Genomic DNA, 14,905 nt, shown 5'->3' on the forward strand with positions numbered 1-14,905 from the left:
TCATTGGGTTGAGGACAATCTCGGTCCTCTTGTCTTACCTAAAAGTAGAAGCCCTGTCCTTTGTTTTTCAATCCCTCACCTCTTTCCACTTGTCATTAGAGACCCTTTTTAACAATCCAGTGAATAAATATCCCGTTTTACTCAGAGATGTTATATTACAACAGTGAAATGGGTTGTGAATCATTTTAATTTTAAAAACTTGTAAAGAAAAAGCTATAAGTGAAAGTGATTTACTGCATGCAGCCTATATGATTTAATTAAATCTTCATTACTGTATACAAACTAAGATGACAACAAGATCAGAGAAATGCATTGTGAAATGTTTTGAGAACACTATTGCTTAAATAATAAAATATTATATATTTTTTGAATATTATACACACATACTTTACACATTAGTCCACAAAAGTAAACAAAAACATATCAGCCCTAAAACATGTACTTTGCAGCAGACCAAAACAGCAAAACTGGATGGTCATAGGTAAAAAATACAAAGAAAATACAGACTGGTCAGGGTTAGAAACATTGTGAGAAGGACAATACAGCACTTTATTGTTCAGAAATGTTTGCAGTGACAAAGAAAAATAGAATAAAGGGGACAAACAAAAAAACAACAGACAACATAAACTGGAGGTCACAAATTTAAACATACAGAAAGTTAGAATGACTAGAAATGCTCGTTCTGGACCCCAGATCACAAAAGAAGCCCAGCTGGAGGAGAAAAAGTGTGTAATTGTTGAAAAAGAAAACAGTCAGCGGAGGCTGAACCAAACACAGGCTAATCTACTAGCACAATGCTACAGTGGTCAATTTAACTGCAAAAGTTAAATATGAAAAGCTGCTCTGGAAGCAAAACAAGTTACAGGATGGTAAATACATATTTATAAAAAAGATGCTTCAGTTATAAACAGGCAAAACAAAAGCAAGAGATTATGTTCTTTTATTTTGCATTATTTATACCGATATATTTTTAGCAAAATGCTATACGTTTGTTAATAAAAGTAAACAGGAAAAACAGCCACCGAAGCCACATCCATTGTCTATGTGAACCAAAGTAGAACATATGACCATTAAGCGTGAGCACAAAAAGTATAGCAAATCTTTTTTTTCATCAGTGAGTACACCTACACATCTCCTTAGACATATCTAAAAGACTGTACAAATATACACTACCGATACTACGTGATAACATGAAATTCAAGAATACCTGTTGGCTCTAATAAACACTCCATTTGCCACAATAACGGCTGAACAAGTCTGTTTCTGGTTATGTTAAAGAATCATAAACTGTATTGTTTGGTAAATGTTGAGCTTTTTCTTTCCCTATCCTGAGGAAAAGATGACCCCAGCTTCACAATCAAAATTTGCATTCATCTTCATATTTCAAAATGTAAAATATGACTTTTTTGCCTTTCTCAAATGGCTTTAGGAGTTGAGGGAAAAGCAGAACCTTATAGCTACTGTCTGTAACCAAGGTCTAGAAGTTCAATGAGGCAGCATTGTTGGTGTATGTCAAACATAACGCAAAAGTATACATGTGCATTTGATTAACCCTGTCCAGAAATCAGACCTGTTGCTTGGTTAACTGAGTCTCTGATTGTTCAAGCTTGTTTGTGATACCTGACTGGCACTCTCCCTTTTGCTGTTTTGTTTCGTTTAATAAGTCTTTTGACCCATAACCGTTTTCACTGTGGGCATCCTCCCTGATTTCAGAGTCACTTCCATCCACTTGATCATTTGTCTCTGGTTCCTCCCTACTAAGTGACTGTGCAGTCTGCATATTCTCCTCATTATCACTGTCAGAGTCCACAGCAATTGGTTCAGAATTGACAAGTGCTCCAGGTTTTAAGGTGCTCTTCATTGAATCATTGCAGTTGCTCCCTATGATGGCCTTTTGACCATTCGAGTAGAGTGAGGCTTTGGCAGAAACCCTTGCTAGCGTGCCATGCTTCTGCTGCAGGTCACCATTGGTTGTAGCTTTTTGCCGAAAGCGAATGGCATAGGCAGATCGGCCTATCCGATATCTAGTAGTTCGTCTTTTATGTTCAGGGTTATGGTTCTTGAAATAGCACTTTGACTCAAAGTTCATGGGATGTTGCAAATCTGTAATGTCTTCCATTTTAAATCCCAGCAGGACCCGAGTGTTTAAGGTCTCACAATTCAGCATACATCTCCTCCTTCGATTTGAGAAGTGGCTCGCAATGTCAGATTTCCAAAGCCAGAGACTGGAAGCAAGCTTCTCCACCTCTCGACGAGTGGGGTAAGGCTGCCTGTTGAAGTACTGAGTGAGGAAAGCTTTTCGTGTCTCGTAGGACTCATTCTCGTAACCCTTCGGGTCCAAGGCAAAGACTACAGGTTCATCTTGTTTGTCAGTTGAAAGTGGTGGGCTATGCCCAGTCTGGTCGTCGGTAGCAGATTTCCGTCTCTTTGGCTCAGTTTGGTCAAAGTTTGCTAAACCTGCCCGTTTGAGACCAGCCCCCTGGGCCTGTGCAACTCTTGCGGATGGAGCAGGTCGGCCGTTCTGAGTTTTGCTGACACCGCGGCAGTGGACTAGATGCAAAGTGATCGTGGAAGCCGTCATGTTACTAGTGTAGACACCAAGGCAATGGATGCATTTGTAGGTCAACTTCTTCTCCACAGGATGAACCGTTTGTATAACTTGATGGCGGTCACGCAAATGGTGAGCTAGAGAATCTGAAATAGGTCCCTTAAGAATTGAAAAGCAGAGAGGACAAAGTGTTTTGCCTACATCCTTCTTATAAGGTACAGCCGCTTGCGGTGTAGCCTTAGCCGGTATGGCGTCTGAGGCATCTGGGGGTATCTTTGGGACTGGTGGCATAACCAGTTTGTTCCCCTGCAATGATTGTGGTAATGCGTTGTTTTGGGCGTGAAATGCCACCGATTCTTCCGGGGCATCCCGCATGTTATATGTGGTGACGATCAGCTGGACATTCTTGGGATTTCCCTGCTGAAGCGTGAGGTCAAATGTAAGTGGGGATTCTGTCCGTGGCCCAGCAGATTCATTGGGATGCACTCCTCGCATGTGAGTCACCATTTTTTCCACATCATTGAACGTGGCCCTGCAGTGTGGGCAAGATAAGCCATGTATCAACATGTGGTTAAGAAGCGTGTCGCTAGGTAGGTAACGGTTACAGTATAAGCATTTACTAGTGAAGTTGTGAATTTTCATGATGTAGTTGGCCACCGCCGGTACCTTCTCCGCTTTGTGCTCCTTTTCAAAATGCGAACTATACACATTTTCTGGAAAGAGCTCATTGCAGATGGTGCAGATCTTCCATTTTTGAGTGTACGATGTGCCGATGACAGAGTTGCCCTTCTTGGAAGTAACAGATGACACCGTAGTAGCTGCTGCCTGAACTCGAGAGTTCAGCTGAGGGATCTTTAGTATGGAAGTGGATGATGATCCAGAAACTGAGCTACGAAGACTAGCAGAAAGCTGCGGTTTGCTTGTTTGAGACTGCTGTGGGACTGAAAGCTGCACCTGTTGTCCCCCAATGGTCAAGGATTGTGTAGTCCCAGGCTTCAGACCAAATGCCCCCTGCTTCAGGTGAACACCTGACAGGAGCCCACTTGAGTTCAAACTCCCTTTAGGAATAACAATACGACTCAGCTGCTGAGCGGATAAAGGCCGTACTCCAGTCACTACTGTACCCTTTGGCATTACACCAATGATGCCCTTATCACCCTGAGCTTTAGCGGACACCATAATCACAGGCTTCGCCCGAGGTACCACAACATTGGTGTGTCCAATCATAGCAGTAACTTGATAACCAATGCGCTCATGGTCCTCAATGACATGCTGCACAAGGGCTTCATAGGTACGAGGTACAAAGAGGCACCGTTTGCAGTGGATGGCTGTGCTCGTACTGTTGGTACCACCAGAATCAGCATTGCTCCCTGTACCAGAGCCTCCTGTTGTCCCATTGGCTGGTGTTGTCTTCTCACCAGGCCTCACTAAGTACGGTGCCGCTACGTGCTGGAAATGTTCCCGGTAGATATGCTTTCGCACCACATTATATAGTGGGTCCCTGTAAGTGCATTTCTTGCAGTAGTACACTGCTTGCTCTATATTATCACGCGTCTTATCCAGACGAGCACCATCCTTCAAGCCAACCCCTGCCCCCTGAAGTCCTATAGCATTCTGGCGCACAACATTGTTTGGCATATGAAACAGTCTGATGTGTGTCTCCAAAGTCTTTTTGTTCCCATTATAAGTGCAATAGGGGCAGTTAAGGAGAATGCGGTTTTCAAAGTCCTCGCTGTGCACATTACGAAAGTGACTCTTGTAGGCGGAGAAAAACTTGGAGGAGAATGTACATCCTGAACAACAGAACGGTTTTGAGCGGTACTCCTAAAAAGACAAAGAGGACAAACGGGTGATGAAAAAAACGGAGATGGGTTTAAAAACAATAGACACAAAAGATTAATAAAAAATGCATCCCCTGTCCTTTAGTAAGATTTAAGTTACTACTCACTTGTGATTTGGTCATTGAGGGATCATACATGCACACATCGTCCCATGTGGTGTTCTTAATGTAGAACTCATTGGGAACAAAGTCCTTATAGTCCTGAAGGGGAAAAAGAATACATATAAAAAGTCTTTTTAGAAGAAATTTTCAAATTCTTTGCACATGTACTTAAGTGTCAAACAAATGAATACTGAAAAAACGAATGAATTGCTTGGCACTGAATCCATCAGTTCACACAAACTGATTAGTAGAAAAAAAATTTCCAAACTTCGTAACTCTGCTATTTGAGGTTTGAATTAGAAATGTTAATAAAATAGCTTTTTCTTATAGTTCGTAAGCAATCAACTAGATACTAGGCATGGTTTTTAGGAAATTTAATGGCCAAAATGTACATTATAAATCACTGATATTCACAATGTCACTTTATTTTATCAGACACAAATCATAAAATACAGCCTTTTATTTTAATCATTACAAATATTTAACCTTCACACAGATTTTCCTCTGTGGTGTTGTTTTAGAATATTGGAAAAAAAATGGAACTTGTGGTAGATGCAGTAATTTTGTCAGGCAACTAAAGTAGTGGATTTATCAAAAACAAGGGAGGCGGCTTTATTTCTGGCAATCTCAAATACCAAAAAGTTCACATGGGCCTACTTCATAATCTAAAGAAACTGCACCATGTGTGGTATTGCGTTAGCAAAAAAATACTGTTAAGACTCAAGGTTAGAAGATGAATGGTAAGAGCATACCAACAAGCTGATTTCACAGCTACAGAGCTAACGGTAACACTGTGACACAGAATGCAACATAAAAACACTAAGCCATTTGGAGCTGTCTCAAGGAGACTCCGATGGTCCATGATAATGAGCATGTACTTCCCTGCCTATGGAGACATTTTAACTAGAGAAATATACTTACATCAATGTGCTCCCTGCAAAACTCCAAGCCAATGTCACCCAGCACTTTTTTCACATTCTTCCTAGCTTTCCTTAGACTGCTGAGGTTGTTCACTGGGAGTTGAAACATTCTGCCACCTGAAAATAAATTCATCACATTATTGCCATCATGAATGAATAATACACATTTTGTATTGTTTGAATGACTTATATTAAAATATATCTCACTGAGACACTATCAGTTTGACTGTTTAAATGCACCTTAATCCAAATCATAAACATAGCTCATGTCAGAGAAACGGTCACTAGGAGAGGAAAAGGTCTAAAGCAAAACAAACGAGTCAGAGAGCATCTTTCTCATCACAGCCTTGGAAAATGAGCTGCATAATAAACACAGACAGCAAAAAGCCAACTTACTTTTGACACCATGCAATATCACGGTCTTATTTTACAATAGTTTTTTTTAACTTTTTACTACTTCTTCAAAAGCCACAACCAACAAATGTATTTATGAATTAAATTCCAAAGAGTCCTCTCACAACAGGAAACTAATTTGCGGCCTTTGTATGGTGGCATGCAATTATCATCAAAGGTACTTCTACAAATGAGAATGTCAATGAGAATAAGGAGAGTCAATGTATGAGGTGAAGATTAAAGAAATCAACCTCTGTCTGGAGTATAGGCCTATGTGGTAGTCTATAATTGATCCAAACAAACTGACACAAGCTTACATGTTTTGTCAAAAAGGACCTGAATGCATTCATTTTTGTTTTTAATTATGAGATAACAATTCACTTTAATTACATTTGAATAAACCACCATTCAAAAGTTTGGGGTCTGAAAGATGTTCTAAATGTTTCTGAAGGAAGTTTTTTTTATGCTCACCAAAGCTGCATTTATTTGATCAAAAATACAGTAAAAAACAGTAATATTGTGAAATATTATTACATTTTAAAATAACTGTCTTCCATTTTAATGTTTTAAAATTAATTTATTCCTGTGATGGCAAAGCTGAATTTCAGCACCATTAATCCAGTCTTCAGTGTCACATGATCCTTCAAAGATTATTTTAATATGCTAATTTTTATTTTTATTATTAACATTATTACTAACAATTTAAAGATTTTTTAAAACATTTTTATTATTAACATTTATTATTATTATTATTATTCAAAAAACAGCCATGCTACTTAAAGTTTTTTGTGGAAATGCTTCATTATATGCTTTATTTTTCAGGATTTTTTGATGAATAAAGTTCAAAAGAACAATTTATTTTAAACAAATCTACTCACACTTCTGGTGCATCTTTACTCTAACAATTTTCTGCATCTCAATAGTAGTGTGTATTTATATTAAATCTATTTTACATGCAATACCAAAGCAAAATAAAAATCTTTCCAAGCACAAGTACAAGTGCTTCAGCTCTTGATGTCTATGGGATGGCACCATTTCAAAATATGATCGCCCAACTGAAAAAACACAAACGCATCCAATGAATCTATGGCCAACATTCTACAGCACCAGCATTGCAGATCTGTGCTCTAACGAATATTGTACATGAAGAGCCAAACATGCACAACTGCAATGCTAAATTTGGCCGATCCCACAGCAGCCCGCAAAAATGAGGTCGAAGTTCAACTAAGGTCAAAGGTCATGTACCTATCTGACCTGCCTTCATGGAAAACCTGCATCAGCTCTTGGTGTCACCAATCACAAGCATCATACAGTACACCCTGCTTGAACAAAGAGCAGCGGTTTCACTGAATAGGGGCTCTCTCTTTGGTTAGGCGTTCATCATCGCCTCACTGACTTTCTCCCATCCTTTCTAGATGGCGCTAGAGGACAGCTCTTCCTCCATGTTATATAAGCCTCTCCCTGTTCTGCCTGCCCTTTTTCCGCTCCCTTTTTTTGTGCAGGCTTCTGCATTACAGCCCTGGAATGGCGCCTCCTGTTGAGGCAGCAGCAGAGGCCAGTGCGTGGAAAGCCATATCTGCAGTGTCTGCTCTAGGTGGAGGTTATCTGATGATCTACTAGCATACAGATGACTTGGTTTGCATACATATGCAAACAGAAAATTAAAATATCTGTCACATTTTAATTAACTGCCTCATGGCCGTCCATATTCAAACAACATGGACCCTGTGTTAATGAGAAAAACATACTGCTGGTAAATACATTGAGCATAATCTTTTCATCAAAGGCCCAACACCACAGCTACAGTTGCGAAAATAACATTGTACATATTAAACACACACAGTATGATAAACATAAGCTGTCCAAATGTCAAATTCAAGCACTGCAATTTGCTGAATGACATCTGTACTACCCTGGACGGTAAATACTAAAGTAAATATCAAACTTGCCATTCAAAGAACAACAATCATTACAAATTATCTAGAGCAAAAACAAGAAGGCAAGTACATGAGTATGACAACACACTGACCAGGAAAACAACTGACCAATTAGAGACCAGTCACACGTTGGTCTGTTTGGTTTGTTGACATGTCAAAGGAGATCAAATCCTACAAGCGCCAACTTTAGTTCGTTATTAGTACAACTGCACTCAACTGACAGCGCTTGTTCGATCATTACAAGGACAATTCACCAAAAACAAACAAACAAAAAAAATAAATAAAAATTATTCAACCTAATACTGCTCCATACTACACGACTTTCTTTTATCTGTGAAACACAAAAGATGTCAGACAGAATGACAGCGTCAGTCACCATTCACTTTCAGTGCATCTGTTTTCCAAACAAAAAAAAAACTGACTGAGGCTGTCATTCTGATTAACATTTCCTTTAGCTTATATTAGAAATTCATACGGGCTTAGAACAACGTGAGGGCGAATAAACGATGACATAATTTGTTTTATGTTTGGTGAACGGTCCCTTTAACGATAAATTCGTTGCAGCGCGAGCTTTTCGTGATGAGTTAGCCCAACTGTCAAAGCAAACGGAGATATAACAGCGGGCTGGAGTGAGTGGTCGGATTTAGGGTCTGTGTGGATGATAAAAACCCATAGTTACACTTACAACGGTAAGAACACATCGATAAAAACTTTATTTTTAATTCACGACCTGACAGAACTGTTTAACAACTGTATGACACAAACAATTAGCTAGGTTTTCCACCTAAGAGTCTGATTAAGTCCTTTCAGATTTCCTCCGGTTATTATTAATAAGTTAGCAGGTCTCAGTCAATTCTCATTCGGTTTCGTTCCCCAAAAGCACAACGGGGAGCGAGTTGAACGTTACCTGGCCCGCGCTTCGCTAGCTGCAGCGCGTAATGTCACTTTCCCGCGCCCCGAACCGAGCGCCTCGTCCTCCGCTTCCCAGGCGGACACACACCGCCGAAAGAGGGAGCTCGACTCCTGTCACGGGCCGACCCAAAGCTGCCTGTCTGCCGGGAATGAGCTGCTGCAACTCATCTAGCAGAGTCTGTGCCGGTGTACGGGGGTCCCGGAGGGAGAAGGAGCTCGAACCGCCGAGCGCGTGCTGCGTTTGCGATGATGCACAGTCCACAAGACGCGCGATGACGGTGTAATTGACAGCAATTAACGTAATCCGCCATCCACTTAAACAATACGACCCGGTCCAGTACCTATACTATCCAAAATGGCGTGTGAAAGGGGGCGGAAGTGACATGTGTGTTTGATTAGCATAAAAAAGCATTGTGCCGACGGAGAGAAGCGGTGGGTGGGGGATTATGTGGTGAGAGGTGTCAGACGACCACCAATCCAATATTTACCCCCCATCTAAGCTTACCTTGAATGCACAAGTGTGTCTGTGCGCGCACAAAATGTTTTATTACATGCTTCCGAAATTGGTGTAAACAGCCCCTGGGTGCAGTTACATGGAATGAAACCATAGGGGGCGCCATCGGCTGAAACTTGATTGGATAGAGGCGTATGCGTCAATTCTGCATCTGGTATCTACCCCCGCAGAGAGTCGGATGTATACAGTGCCTCAGTACTCAGCCAGCATCGGAGCAGCATGAGTTCGGGTGGTGGCGCTGTACCGCGCTCATGCGCAACTCACCGGGACTACTTCTGTATGTGAAGTGCTGGGGTTGCAGACTGTGAGCCATGGTGATTCCCCCACCCTCTGGCCCTTGAGCTCTGGAGTTATTCCCCCCTTGGTGTTGGCTGCATCAAACTCGCCCTAGCAGTTCCTTGCATTACACTAGTTTGGGTGTCATTTGGGACGTAACACTCTACACCCAGAGAAAGAAGAAAATATTTTCTTTTGGATGTCAACAAGACAGGGTAGACACTTACTCAAGAGATTGATGGCAGTAGCTCTTAGGATGTAGGCTGTTGTTTTCTTCTGACACTGACTGATGTGTGGAATTAAGTGCATAATACAACTTCATCAGTTTTGATGCAAGTCCAAAGTATTTTAATAAATAACACGCATCCAGATGAAAATGTCCAAATACATTGCATGATCTGCAACATAAAATGTTTATTTTAAAACATAAGTCTCTATAGCCACTCAAGAGCACAAAAGTGGTTCTCAGGCTGCTAAAAAGGTCAATATACATACAGTAGCCTGTTTAGGCACTGCGCAATTGAACGCGGTTTCTACTGAGGGGGCCCCCCCAGGGACCGCTTTATTTAGGGCCTCCGAACATGCTCCTGTACATATGTTACAAAAGGTGCTTTTTACAGCCATGCTACAGAAGAACCTTTTTGAGTTGCCCAAAGAACCTTTCAGGAAACTGTTCTTAAGACAACCAATTATTCTTAGTGTGAAGAACATTTTAAATCCAAAGACTATAAGGAACCATAAGGAACTTTTTGTGGAATGGAAAGGTTCCATAGATGTTAAAGGTTCTACAAGGAACCAATAAAGAACCTTTATTTTTAAGATTATAGCCTAGAAAATGCAGTTTATATGGAATACACTCTTAAAAATAATTATTTTTATTGACATTAATACAACTTCCATTGCAGGAAAGGTCTTTATAGTGAAAAAAAGGTTCCTTACATTATTCAAATGTTCATCACACTAAAAAAAAAACAAGAATGGTTCTATGCTATGACTATGAAACCCCCCTTTTGGAGTTTTTTGTAATAATAATAATAAAAAAAATCTCTGTAAATTTGGTCCTTTTTATTAAAATGTAGATTTTTTTAAACATTTTAATGTACATTTCAACATACAGTCTAGTAATTATTAACCAAGCTAAATGGAAGATGGAAAGTGGTAAATCCAAGCAATCCAAACACTTTGGTTACTGTAACCTGATATGGGACAAATAACTCATTGTAATGAACTTGTTACTTGGAAAGCATGAATTCCAGTTCGACTGCAGTGATAAGTGCTGAACATATAGCACAAAACTAAACACAACAAAATGAGGTCAAAGGTCATGTAGTGGCAAAAAGAGTAAGCAATCCTTTCAGGAAGGAGACAATTTCATTTCCACCCAATTTGGACTCCCCATAAACACGATCCACAAATGAAATAGGAACCTGCGTAACAGACAGACAAGACCACTTTCAGATCATCATAAAATAATGCAAGTCTGCTACTTTGAAATAGATTTGTAAAAATTTGAATTTATACATGAATGCATGTATTAGATAAAGTTCAGTATAATACAGCAATACAATGCACTGTCTTATGTAAATGTATAATCTAAACTATATTTTATTTATTAAAATAATAACAAGATTTATAGGAAATGTGGAATGAGAGATGTGTGCTGACCTCTCCAACAGTATAGCCCAGTTGTCTAGCACGAACAATCATCTCCATCTGGAACACATAGCCTTTTGACACACACTGCTCTACTAATTTTTCAAGAACCTCTTTCTTATAGAGCCTGAAACGCAGAACACAAGATAAGAGACAATAATACAATATTGTAATATTTAAAAAAAAACATGGTTTAAAAACAAAACAATGATTAATTTATTAACATGCCCTTACCTAAAACTCCCCGTGAGATCAGATGCTCCTGGTCTGAGCAGCACTTGTGTTACAAAGTTTGCACCTCGACTAAAAGGAAACAATCATTACAAAAAAGTAATCTTGTGCCAAAAAATCAATTATACATGAAAAATGATACCTGACCTACAGTATGTATATATGGCAGTAACAGATGCGGTCTCAAATTTCTAATATTTCTATATAGTTGGATATCATTATAAAAATGTAGCTTCCAGTCACAGACCTGATCAGTTTCCGGCGCAGATCCCATCCATATACACCACCGTCTCCTCTGTACCTTGTTCCAGACACCAGGTCATATCCACCCTCTTTCTGTTTTCTGAACAAAAAAAACAAAAATCAAGAAAGTGGCTGTTATACAAGTGCACATGATAATGCTATTATAGCAAAACTACACTACACAATACAATGAGCAGATAAAATGTCTTTTAACAGCAGAGGCATAAAGTAATTGAAAGAAAATGACTTACTCAATGAACTGTGCGATAAACTTTGGCTGTGAGGGAGAAGAAAAAAACACTTAAATGTAAACAAATGCTCCTGAAGGTTTCATTTATTGAAAGCAGGATCAAATGATCCATTTTAAATTCTTGAAAACTCTTGAGTAAACATGCTTGAAGCTATCCAACACTGTTGTAACGTATTGATTTTCATTATTAGGGATGCACCGAAATTAAAATTCTTGGCCGAAGCCGAACAAAATGAAACACTGGGCCGAAGGCTGAATACCGAACACGGTTTTTCGCATTTTTTTCCCCATGTAGGCCTATTTTTCCATTTTTTCCCCCACCACTGCATAAATTAAATAGCCAAAATGTGCTTTTTACTGTTTTGTCCTGCTTTTCAAATCAATTTAAAAAAATCAATTACAGAACAACAATTTAATATTTACTTAACACTGAACATTTTTTTACATTATATCAGACATTATACCAACAAAGCACAATTTAACTTAAAATTAATAAGTTACTAAAATAATTTTTGAGACCCCCTTCTTGAATCAGGCATGTATTTTTTACTGTACAAATAAATGCAGCCTTGCTGAGCAGAAGAGAATTCTTTTAAAACATATTACAGATCCCAATTTGAACACTATTGTGAATGTTATAATAAATGTATATAGGTAATTATTATTATCATTATTATTGTCTTATTTTTTTAATTTTATTTTACAGAACAGTAAAATTACAATACTAACATTTATGCATGTTGATGGAGTTGTTGCTTTTTCTTAGACTTTATTTTGGCAGAAACCCGCAGGAAGATCTTATTGCTTCTTTTTGTTGGCAACAGCATGCAGATATTTAAATGATTCTCATTACGAATTTGGGAAGATGTTTGTCGCACTTATCACATTGTCACGTGTCTTAAAAAAAAAATAAAATAAAAATAATTATATATATATATATATATATATATATATATATATGTGTGTGTGTGTGTGTGTGTGTTACTGAGCAAATGACGAGTAACAGTGTTTTAGCTCAGATGTTCCTCGCGCTTTGGACTTTGAACCCTGACGCCGCGAACTCGTGCAGCGCTGTTTGAATACATGCAATCCGTGCGTGTATTAGAAGACATAACATTCTGCAGTTTATTTACTAATCATTTGAGGCTATTTCGCGATTTCAATCATCATAGTAACCAGCATCAACCACCTCTTCCTCTTCTCATCGGAGACATGAGATGCAGTGCTAAGCATCTAACTGTTGGTGCTTCGTGCTTGGAATGATTTTTACGTCTCTCTCAGACAGTTTTAAATACTTTCACACTGCAGACGTGGTTGCTGCATTAGTGCGCGCCTCTGTTTGATCGCGTCACGTCATTGTTCGGTACAATTTATTCGGTCTTTTCGCTTATTCGAACAATTTCGGTTACCGAACATTCGGTGCATCCCTACTATATATCTATATCTATCTATCTGTATAATGTATAATATATATATATATATATATATATATATATATATATATATATATATATATAATATGAATAAATAAAATATAAAAAGTCATAATTATGACACAATTATTATAAAAGGAATTAGGAGAGAGTGAGAAAAAAATCTAAATGATCATAATCATAAGTCATATGACTTAGTATCTTATAGTGTTGTCTCGTCTCATAATGACTGATCTAATCTTGACTTTTAATTTTTTCTCATTCTTTTTCCCCCGTGTTATAATTATGACTATCTCAGAATTATAGTTCACCAAAACAAGATTTTTTTTTTCTTATGTGGCAGAAATGAGCTTCCACAGATTCACTGAAAAGAACAGACTCAAAATAATGATTCTCAATAACATCAGTAAGGCTTGTTAGCATGTTGTAAGTACTCTATCCAATAGAAGTATATGCAAACATTTTGAGTATTTCCACGGTCGTGGGAAACATACCAGTAATATTTACTCAAAGAGGTACAAAACAGTATAAAATGGAAGAGTACTTGCATGATGTGAGAGATCTGCATCCATAATGATAACGAAGTTTCCTGACGCGTGTTTAACGCCGTGAATGTAAGCCGTTCCTGGAATGACTTGAACGTCAGTCACGCTATTCCTAACTTCGCTCTAAGAAGTAGTATTAAGAAATGTGAGCCAATTTACCTAATCCCAGTTTTTCTGCTCTCGGTCTCAGGAGCTGAAAAGAAGAGAGATGCCAGATTTTCATGATTTCTTTCGACAAGCTGTCAGTCATGTGCTGTCTATTATAATGCACAACTCACAATCTTGTCAGCGCCGTAGATCTTCTGCAGCTGCTCGGCGACCTGCAGCGTCCCGTCTGGACTGCCATCATCAATCACTATGATCTCGTAGTTGTATCCACTGTGTTAAAACATGGCCATTTGAGTAAGAACGCTCTTCATAAAAATAAATATTTAAATTAATCTTGGAGACTCAATCAGGTGATGAGACCGAGCTCATCATTAGGACTTCAACAGTTTGACTTCTCGCCCGTTGTCTGTGTATAACAACACGCTTACCTCTCGCCAAAGTACTTCACCAGCAACCACACGATCAATGGGAGGTTTTCTCTCTCGTTGTAGGTTGGCAGCAAAACAGAATATTTGTCAGGTTGCTCCCTGGTCTTCGCATTACCTTTCCTGCTCGCCATGTTGGCGTCTCCGACGTAATAAACACCGGATGTTTACATCAGGTACGTTGTCCGTGGAAATCACTAGCTCCATCCTTTGGTTCCGGAGCACATATTACACCAGTTCAAATACTGTGAGTGAAAAACATCCGACTATTGTTTGGACAGTTGAACAATAGCAGTGCAATGTGTCAATAGAATTTAGTCAAACCCTTCAATTTGCAGGAAGGTTGTATGCTAGATGCACTGCACATTGGGATAATGTCTTGAGACAAGAAATCAATACCATTTTACAACAGTAATTAACCCTATAATGACCACACCCAGGAAAAAAATAGTAATTTGGCAATTATAATAATGAACAATGCACAATCATTGCACTGGCATGTCATATACATTGAGATAAAAGGCTTCCCCACAAAATACTCAGATTGGTTGTGTTGTTGATTTAATTGGTTCAGC

General features: G+C 38.8%; 2 protein-coding genes across 2 annotated transcripts; both read right to left on the reverse strand.

Moving 5' to 3' along the window:
• Positions 1-510: 510 nt before the first annotated feature.
• adnpb (activity-dependent neuroprotector homeobox b) lies at positions 511-9,732 on the reverse strand. Its single transcript, XM_058764141.1, has 4 exons — positions 8,648-9,732; positions 5,412-5,527; positions 4,497-4,589; positions 511-4,372 (listed from the first exon to the last, which is right to left on the reverse strand). Exons 2-4 carry the CDS (start codon positions 5,517-5,519, stop codon positions 1,565-1,567), a joined length of 3,009 nt encoding a protein of 1,002 aa, XP_058620124.1. The 5' UTR covers positions 5,520-5,527; positions 8,648-9,732; the 3' UTR covers positions 511-1,564.
• Positions 9,733-10,492: 760 nt separating this feature from the next.
• On the reverse strand, positions 10,493-14,578 carry dpm1 (dolichyl-phosphate mannosyltransferase subunit 1, catalytic). Its single transcript, XM_058764145.1, has 9 exons — positions 14,334-14,578; positions 14,076-14,175; positions 13,957-13,990; positions 13,801-13,877; positions 11,821-11,846; positions 11,574-11,669; positions 11,330-11,398; positions 11,108-11,222; positions 10,493-10,869 (listed from the first exon to the last, which is right to left on the reverse strand). Exons 1-9 carry the CDS (start codon positions 14,462-14,464, stop codon positions 10,765-10,767), a joined length of 753 nt encoding a protein of 250 aa, XP_058620128.1. The 5' UTR covers positions 14,465-14,578; the 3' UTR covers positions 10,493-10,764.
• Positions 14,579-14,905: the final 327 nt, after the last annotated feature.

The sequence above is a fragment of the Onychostoma macrolepis genome, chromosome 23 (genome assembly GCF_012432095.1).
Source record: "Onychostoma macrolepis isolate SWU-2019 chromosome 23, ASM1243209v1, whole genome shotgun sequence".
NCBI classification, from domain to species: Eukaryota; Metazoa; Chordata; class Actinopteri; order Cypriniformes; family Cyprinidae; genus Onychostoma; species Onychostoma macrolepis.

Excerpts from the sequence above, each read along its gene's own strand:
- adnpb (XM_058764141.1), bottom strand. The coding sequence starts at position 5,519 with ATGTTTCAACTCCCAGTGAACAACCTCAGCAGTCTAAGGAAAGCTAGG. Across the intron at positions 4,590-5,411 it reads TTTGCAGGGAGCACATTGAT|GACTATAAGGACTTTGTTCC; the intron begins GTAAGTATATTT and ends TTTCCCCTTCAG. Across the intron at positions 4,373-4,496 it reads CCTCAATGACCAAATCACAA|GAGTACCGCTCAAAACCGTT; the intron begins GTGAGTAGTAAC and ends TTGTCTTTTTAG.
- dpm1 (XM_058764145.1), bottom strand. The coding sequence starts at position 14,464 with ATGGCGAGCAGGAAAGGTAATGCGAAGACCAGGGAGCAACCTGACAAA. Across the intron at positions 11,847-13,800 it reads ATGCAGATCTCTCACATCAT|CCAAAGTTTATCGCACAGTT; the intron begins GCAAGTACTCTT and ends TCTCCCTCACAG. Across the intron at positions 11,223-11,329 it reads GATCTCACGGGGAGTTTTAG|GCTCTATAAGAAAGAGGTTC; the intron begins GTAAGGGCATGT and ends TCTGCGTTTCAG.